At 34.0% G+C, this 9,550-nt stretch overlaps 1 protein-coding gene across 1 annotated transcript; it reads left to right on the forward strand.

Annotated features, from left to right (window-relative positions):
* Positions 1 to 4,983: 4,983 nt before the first annotated feature.
* On the forward strand, positions 4,984 to 7,347 carry LOC113323028 (nascent polypeptide-associated complex subunit alpha-like protein 1). The gene is made up of 4 exons (XM_026571259.1): positions 4,984 to 5,122; positions 5,909 to 5,990; positions 6,556 to 6,683; positions 6,781 to 7,347. Exons 1-4 carry the CDS (start codon positions 5,063 to 5,065, stop codon positions 7,111 to 7,113), a joined length of 603 nt encoding a protein of 200 aa, XP_026427044.1. The 5' UTR covers positions 4,984 to 5,062; the 3' UTR covers positions 7,114 to 7,347.
* The last annotated feature ends 2,203 nt before the right edge of the window (positions 7,348 to 9,550 follow it).

Here is a 9,550-nt window from a genome sequence, read left to right on the forward strand (position 1 = left end):
TTCCATATTTTACAAGATAAATCTCAGGATTTTAGGGGATCTATTAATTCACATGAACATTTTCCAGCTCTTTCAGTGGATAAGATTATTACAATGGTTTCTAGTGCTCCTCCTTTAAATATTGTGGTGAATGTTCAACCTTCAATTGGTTCTTCAATGAATCATACAGAGCAAAATACAAATCATCCTTCTTATGATACTTCAACTGCCTCAAGTTCAAAAGTTAGTGAAAATATTACTCACAGGCAACATACTGATTCAAGTGCAGAGGTTGGTGAAACAATTATACAAGTACAACTTACTGCTCATACTTCAGTTAATACTTCTTTAGATATTTCAAATTCAAAGACTAGTGAAAATTTTATCAAGCAAAAAGCTGGCAAAAAGCCTATGTGACAACAAGAAATCAGGCTGCAAATTTGAATTCCAATGTGAGTAAAAATGGTCAAGGTAAGAGAAGTACCAATCCTTCTCAACCGCATCTTTCTAAATGAAAGTTTTATACTGGAACATAAGAGGCCTCAGGAGAGCTAAGGCCAAATTTAAGTTAAGAAGTATTGTTAATTTTTTTTGTCCTTCTATAGTTACTTTAGCTGAGCCAAAAGTTTGGGCTACTACTGAATTCATAAAGAAGTTAAGATTGCTTGGTATGCATTTTCAACTCATTGATAATTCTTTTGAAGAAAATAAAGGAAATATTTGGATCCTACGGAGTGCCTCAATAAATTCTCCTTCAATAATTTCAAACTCCAGTCAAGAGATAACAGTGGAAGTGGGAAATGTTCTTATTACTGGAGTTCATGATACTACTCTGACAGCTAATTGAAGAGAGTTATGGAATAAGTTGATGGTTTTGAACAATTTAAATAAACCTTGGCTTGTAATTGGAGATTTCAACACAATTCTGAACGTGGAGGAAAAAAAGGGTGGGCTTGCCCCCTTAAAAATATCAATGATGGAATTTAAAGACTGCTTAAATTATTGCAGCCTCATTCAAGCACCAAGATAAGGAATTGAATTTTTCATGGTGTAATAATAGAGCATGAAAAAAAAGAATTGTTTGCAATCTTGATAGAGCAGTTTTCAATGAGAAATGGCTGGAAATGTATCGTAGTTGGGGATATAAAGTGGGAGTAAGAGGAATATCAGATCACGGAGTTTTATATGGAGCTAATGCTGAAATTCCTAAACCAAAAATGTCCCATTCAGAGCATTAAAGGTATGGATGAGTCATCCTGATTCTAATCATCAAATACAGAATTATTGGAAGGTTCACATTCCAGGTAATTCCATTTTTGTTTTCACGAAGAAATTAAAGATTTTAAAACAGGAAATTCAAAAATGGAATTGGTCTGTTTTTGGAGATATAACAAAAAAAATTAAAAGAAGCAAAGGACAAGGTTTTACAAAATACTTTAATTTCAGATAAAAACCCAATGTATTTACATCTCCTAAATAATCCAGTGACTGCAAGAGGTGAACTTGAAATTATCACTGATCAACAAAAAGATATTTTACAACAGAAGTCCAGAGTGAAATGGCTTAAAGAAGGAGCTTTTAATTCCAGATTTTTTCATGTGAATCTAAAGATATCAAAATTTAATAGTACAGCTGGAGAATGCTGATGGTATCATTGTATCTGATCAATTACAGATTGCTGAAATATTCACATCTTACTTTGAAGACAAATTCAAATTTCAAGAAGTACAATTCACTCCTGGGATATTTCAAGATGTTCCAAAAGTTATAAATGATGAGGATAACAAGTTTCTGGATGTTGTGCCAACTTATGAAGAAATTAAAAAAGCGGTAAATGATCTTGATCCTGACAGTGCTCCAGGACCGGATAGGTTTGCTGGCTGGTTTTATAGATATGCTTGGAAAATAATTGGAAGAGACTTAACTGCTGCAATCAAATACTGTTGGAAAGGTGGTTTTATTCCTCAAGGTTTTAATGCAAATTTCCTTCTTCTTCTACCAAAGGTTAAAAATGATAAAAGAGCTCAACAATTCAGACCTATAGGTTTGATGAATTTCAGTTTCAAAGTGACAAGAAAAATAATAACAACAAGATTGAGTAGTGTGATTCAGAAAGTTATATCTCCATAACAAGGTGCATTTATAAAGGGGAGGAATATACAAGAACAGATAGTCCTTGCTTCTGAATTGATAAATGAAATTGATGTTAAAAGGAGAGGTGGAAATCTGGGTCTCAAGTTGGACATAACTCAAGCATATGACTCCTTAAGTTGGGAATTTCTTTTCCAAGTTATGAGAAAGTTTGGCTTTTCTGAAAAAGGAATAAAATGGATACATATCCTACTACAATATGCTAGAATATTAGTTCTTCTCAATGGTGGACCAGTTGGTTATTTTGAAGTGGGTAGAGGGCTGAGACAAGGAGACCCCTTGTCTCTACTTTTTTTTATTATTGAAGAAGATCTTTTAAGTAGAACTTTACCAAGAATGATTCAAGACAGAACAATTCATCCAATGATATCAAGAAATGGTGTTCAACCTTCTCACATTCTATTTGCAGAAGACATCTTCTTGTTTTGCAATGCAAATAAGTGAAACATTAGAAAACTTCTCAATTTTCTCAAAGACTATCAAACTTCATCAGGCCAAAGAGTTAACTTTGAAAAAAGTAAATGCTTTATTGGAGGAACTAGTGAGCTTAGAAAATCTCAATTGTCAAATGAATGCAATATGCCACTAGCTTCTTTTCCAGATAAGTATTTAGGTGTTATACTATCTCCTGGATGCATCAAATAATATCATGTAAATTACTTTCATTTCAAGAAAGACTAATTTTAGTTAAGCATGTTCCCTGCAGTATACCTATATACAACATGTCAGTTTATAAGTGGCCCAAGAAAGTTATTCAAGAGGTGGAAAGAATTGTAAGAATTTTTGTATTGGTCTGGTGATCCCTCCACAATAAAATGTATAACTCTAAAATGGGACTATGTATCTGCTCCAATGGAACAAGGTGGTCTAGGTTTGAGAAGATTAGAAGTAATAAATAAAGCTCACCTAATGAAGATGCTCTGAAAAATCCAAAATGGATCAGATGAGTGGGAAAAATACTTCCAAGAGAAAGATATGACAAAAAATGGTGATTGGAAAAAGTACTATAAAAAATCATCTATTTTACCAGGTCTAAAATGGGTGAAAGAAGATATACAAGATCATTCAAAATGGCTAGTGGGTGATGGTTCTAAAATCTCAGTATGGCAAGATGCTCGGGTGAAGGAGGGAGCACTAAAAGATCTATTCCCAGCAAATTAATACATAAATTTTTTCCCTGATATGAAAGTATCTGATCTACTTCTAGAAGGAGAATGGGTGTTACTAGCTGAAGTTTTGGAAATGATACAACCAAATGAGCTTTCTTTGGTGTGTTCAAATGAAGACAAGAAAATTTGGTGTGGATCAATTACTGGAGAATTTACAGTTGCTTCAGCTGTGGAATGCGTGAGAAGAAAATTTCCAAAACTGTCATGGACAAAGCAGGTATGGTCTTCATCTGTCCACCCCAGTATTGCAAGCAATGTATGAAAAAGTTTTAGGGGAATTGTTCCTACATATGACAAAATGAAAACCAGGAAATTTAAACTAGCTTCAAGATACATTTTTTGCAAAAAATCAGAAAAAAATCTTGACCATATACTATGGCATTGTGACTTCAGTGAGATCATTTGGAAATGGCTTGGTGGGATATTTTGTTTCTTAAATCCAAGATCTGCAGAGGAAATGCTATCATTAGCAAAGCATAACAGTCCAACTATCAAAGAACTATGGAGAATGACATCTTTCATAACAATAAAGGATATCTGGTTCCATAGAAACAGTTGTGTGTATGATGAAGAAAAACCAAATGTAAAGATTATTCAAGATAGAATTGTGAAGTTTACTACAGAATGTGAAATCAGAATGAAGTCTCACATGTGGAATACATCATATGATTTACAAGTCTTAAAATATTTTGGTTTAAAATGCAGAAACATTAGAATATCTAGAATACAGACAATATTCTTCAATCTGCCACAAGTAGGGAAACTTCTTCTCTGTCGTGATGGTGTTTCTCAAGAAAATCCAGGTGTAGCTGGATATGGATTTATTGCCAAAAACAGTGAAGGAGAATGCATAGTAGCTATTGCAGGTGGACTAGGAATTTCTATAAATTACTATGCTGAAGTTTTAGCCATACTATGTGCTGGAGAATGAGCCATTCATAAAGGATACACTCATCTTATTTTCAGATCAGATTCTCAGGCAGTTATTGAAGCTTTTAAAACTCACAGAATTCCCTGGTTTGCTATTAACAGATGGAAGAAAATCTGTGACAGTGTTGTAGAATTAGAGGTATGCCACAGTTACAGAGAAACTAATTTCTCAGCTGACTCTCCAGCAAAGAAAGGATCGAGAATGAGAAAAGGAGAGCAGGATGTATACAATTCAAGACCACCTTTCTTAATCCAATTAGAAAAAGAGAACCAAGCATACTACAGATTCACTTAGAGTGTGAAATCATAATTTCAAGCTCTCTGTTTTGTTAATAGCTTAAGACTATTTTTTTGTTTTTTGGTATTTTTGGTTAACCTTTTTTGTACTCTTGAAAAATATTTTGGCTATTAATAAAAATTATTATTGAGCAAAAAAATATATGTAAAAGTTATTAATCATTTTCAGTTTTTTTTATATAAAGGCCACTTCAAATTACCATGTAAACGACCTTGTTTGTCGTATTACCCGCCGCCTCTTTAACAGGATTGCTTTAAAATCTAACGTGTATTGAATTGTATGCCGATGAAGCCAAATCCGATGGATCCCATCCCCAAGTCCCAACCATTCTCACGGCTTAATTCACAACAGATGGTCATTTTGAGGAAAGCAAAAAAGTAAACTAGGGGCATTTTAGGGGTTTCCATATAAATCCGTCCTCCATATAAATTTCTCTCTCCTAGGGTTTAAGGGTTCTTCTATTGAATCGTTTTATTTCTTCTCAGTCTCTCATTTTTCTCTTCCCCAGTCGCTCTTATTCTCTCACTTAACAATCATGACTGCTCAAACTCAAGAAGAGCTTCTCGCCGCCCACCTCGAACAACAGAAGATCGATGTAACCTTACTCCTCTTTTTCCCTACTTTTTAATTTCATAGACTAATCAGATCTCAACAGTTTTAGTTTTATTTCTAGGTTTAACTTTCTAGGGTTTGTTTCTGGAACGATTATTACTTTGTTTACATATGTAGTCTTCGTCTTTTGTTTTTTCTGATGTCGATTTGGTGAATATAAACATCTTACAAGCATGTTTGCTCAGTGAATAAGGTTTGGTGTTCTCATAGTGAAATCAATCAACAGCCTGAGACAGATTTTATTGTCATCAGACAGATTTGGCAATCGGCATGATTTGTATTTCCATTGGTGGCCAAATCTGTGTTAATTTGGATAGAAAATGAACCGTGATTGCTAATGTCACTTTAATAAACCAGAAACTCCAAGACTTACTGCTTCTTGTTTTTAGATAATATTGTATTGAACTCTCTACTGATGGTTTAGAGTGTCAATTGAATACATTGATCTTCAATATGTTTATATTGGATATGCTTTGGATTGTGTGTAAAAGACATTACAAGATGTTATGTTTAAAGCTTTGCGAATTCTGCACCTTTTGCCTTTTATGGCATTCGATTAACTTGTGCAGATCACTGATCTTGCCTTAACTTGGCATGTTTTCAGCCATGTTGTGGCCAGAACACTATAGTACTATCATTCGCTTCTGCCACGTTTGCTTCTAGGTGTATGATTTAACGAATTTGTGTGATAGGACTAAATTTTCTGAGTTTTGCTGTCATACTTTTCAAGTTTCATCAAGTTGTTTAATCCCGAGCTCCCTCATTTCAGCTTGATGAGCCCACGGTTGAAGACGAAGAGGATGATGACGAGGATGACGATGATGAGGATGATGAGCATGATGATGTTGAAGGTAACTGAATTGTAAAAACTGTTTCTTGAAAAATGATCTTCGAAATAGGATGTCTGTTTTTTTTTTTTTTTTTTTTTTTTTGTGACATCACTAGCATGGTTTTATCTTATGATCTGATATCCGTGGATGTTGCTCTTAGTATGATTTGAGTCATTCCCTAAAGTGTCATTGTAAATTGATCCATTGGTAGTATCACATTACAAGAATTTGTTAAGAAAACTGTTTCAGTAAATTAATGCATGGTTATCCCAAAATATACTTTTTGGTTCCTTTGTGAACCACATATTAGTTTCTACTGCTTATGTGTTTGTTGTTGGATCACTTAAGCTTCCTATTAATGTTGAAGACAATGATGCTGGAGTTGCAATACAGCACATGTTTATGATCTGAGACTAGTAGATGGAGCATCATGGTGTTTATGTTTTGATATGTGCAACTTTGCCTGTTTAGAGCAGTCAATGTAACATTACTTTGGTAGACTGATGTAAAACCTGACTAGAACCTTCAGCATGTTGCCCTTGAAAATTTTATTTCTTCTTATTAATAACTTACCACACGTTAACAGGACACCCTGATGGAAGTGGTAGGTCAAAGCAGAGTAGAAGCGAGAAGAAGAGTCGGAAGGCAATGTTGAAGCTTGGAATGAAACCCATCCCCGGTGTCAGCCGTGTTACCGTCAAGAAGAGCAAGAACGTAAGCCCCCTTTCTGTTTTCATCCTTTTCTGCATTTCTGTATGAAAAGTTATTCTGAGAAGATGAGATATATAAAACATATTTTGTGTTCTTTCAGATTTTGTTCGTCATCTCTAAACCAGATGTTTTCAAGAGCCCAACATCAGACACATATGTAATCTTTGGAGAGGCAAAGATTGAGGACTTGAGCTCACAATTGCAGACTCAAGCTGCAGAACAGTTTAAGGCTCCTGATCTCAGTCAAGTAATCTCCAAACCCGAGACATCTGCTGCTGCTCAGGATGATGAAGAAGTGGATGAGACAGGAGTGGAACCTAAGGACATCGAGTTGGTTATGACTCAGGCTGGAGTATCCAGGTCAAAGGCTGTGAAGGCTCTCAAGGCTTGTGATGGTGACATTGTTTCCGCTATCATGGAATTGACCACCTAGTCAGTTGAAAAAAACAACCTATAAACAAAAGTTATCATGTTTCAGTTTTTAAGTAATAGATAGTATGAAGTGTTTGACATTTTGTTTCTTTTTTCATGAGTATTATCAGCCAGAATATCCTTCTCCGTCCTTTCCCTTTGGTTTGTATTGTATCATTAGTAAAAAGAGCTTCTGTTCGGTATCTTGTTTTATGGTGAAAAGAGTCAACATTTGAGCCTCGATAGCCATTAGTTCTTACTGGATTATACTCTAGTTTTTATTTGAAACTATCGCCCTATTCAAATTTTGGTTCCTCCCCTTTCCTGTAGAATGAAATGACCTTTTTCCTGTACACGTTAGGAACTACTTCATGGTTTGGAAGATCAACAGTGATACGTTCGTGCTAATTTGTCGATCTTAGCTCTACTTTCTATGAAGTAATAGAAATGACGTCTTTTTACTGATATACCCTTTTAAATCTAAAACTTCTCCTTGAGCCCGTAAAAAGGATCCTCTACGTAGTCCCAAAAATAAGAATCATAATCATATTATCTTTCTTCTAGAAAGATATACCCGTTAAGAAAATTTCATTCCGAAAATTTTTAGGTCCTTTTTCTAATGAAAGGAGTATCTATCAAAAAAAACTAATGAAAGGAGTATCTAATGAAAGGAGTATCTATCAAAATTTCATAATATAAAAGCCAAGATATCGAGGTTGGGGGACAATATAAAAGCCGAAAGATAACATCCCAAAAAATAGGGCGAATTTTTTTAGGTCCTTTTTCTAATGAAAGGAGTATCTATCAAAACAAACTATCAGAAATTGAATCGAAAGTTCTTAATTTTTAACATGAGTTTCATGGTGTGCAACCATTTTGGATAAAAAAAACAAGAAAAAGCAAATATGAAAACCACAGAATTGGAAGGGAACTACTCTTCATCGGAATCAGAGTCAATGAGAGCCATTAGCTCAGTTTTTTCAATGGAAACTTAAGATGCAAGTTTAATTAAGGAGAAAATGAAAAAATCATATCCGAATATTGGGGGGACAATTGCGAGGAACTATAAAACTTCATGTTCGAAATAACAATTTTACAAAATCTAGGGAGGACAACTGTCCTCCATAGTCCTCATGGCTCCGCCACAGAACAAGAGCCCCAGGCATAACCACCACCATCGCATCAGTCTTCTCCTTTTTCTAGCATCAAACACAATTTTAGAAAAAGATGTTCGGTAAAGAAATATCAACTTGTTCTTCTCTGGAAAGATTTCTGTTTTTGGATAATTTTTTAAAAGCAGAGGGGAGAAGTTAGGGACATATTCAGTTTTAGTTAATCGTTTCTCTATTTTAACCTTACTATTATATTTAAAAGACAAAATTTCACCCTTGTATATTTGTCCGTGTATTAATATTTTTGATATTTCTAATAAAATATTAATATTAATCGAGTAGCTAGCTCAGCTGGTCATCCTCGTCCTTTAAAGGGTTTGATGCACTCTCTTATCCGCTTCGGCTCCTTTGTTGCTTTCTCATGAGGCTCACTGGTATGCTAGCACAACAAGATGTTGGAGCTCAGCTTGTTGCGACGTTTCCAAATAGTTTCTTATGAAAATACTTTTTATCCAATTTTAAAAAATTTTACATTAACAATAATAATAATATTAAATAATAAAAAATAGAGTAATAGATTATTATTATTTATTTATATTAATTTTTGTTTTTATTATTAATAGATGTTATTCAAAAATAATTTTTAAAACATATCTGACTTCAACGTTGGCCATATTATAAACACTTTAACATGGTAATTTACCGTACTAAATTTACAATTCGTTGGTTCCATAACACTTTACATGTATTATTATAGTTCACTGGACGTCTAACTACTTTATTTCTACAACAAAATACAATAATGCTTAAAAAAAATAAACACACATAATATAATAGAATTTGCTTCAAAAAGAAAATGAAAAAGAAAAAGCACATTTATAAGACCTATAACAACATCAAACTTATGAATTTGAATATGGGTTTGCATTATGATATACAACGATTTGCGTTATAGATATATATAAGGATTTTTGTAGGTTGCATTATGGCTTATTAGGATTTCATGGATTTTATAAATAATTAAAAATCTTATTAATTAATTAGCGACTATTTATAAGCTGTAACTATAACTAGTGTGATTGGGTACTACGTGGTTATTTTATAAAGGTGGTGGTGGTGGTGATGCTGATGACAATCTTTAGATAAAATTGGTGGTGTTGTATGGTGAAACACTTGCTGGATGAAGCTAGCGACGACAATGGGGGTAGATATAAACGGTGGCAGAGAAATGATAGTCATATGGAGGTGGCGGTTGAAGTGCACATATAATTTCACGACATTATGGAAATTTATGACTTGAATTTACTCGTCGGATTGGGGTATACTAAAATTCAAATGGACATAGAG

Source organism: Papaver somniferum, chromosome 11 (assembly GCF_003573695.1).
Source record: "Papaver somniferum cultivar HN1 chromosome 11, ASM357369v1, whole genome shotgun sequence".
In the NCBI taxonomy this organism is placed as follows: domain Eukaryota; kingdom Viridiplantae; phylum Streptophyta; class Magnoliopsida; order Ranunculales; family Papaveraceae; genus Papaver; species Papaver somniferum.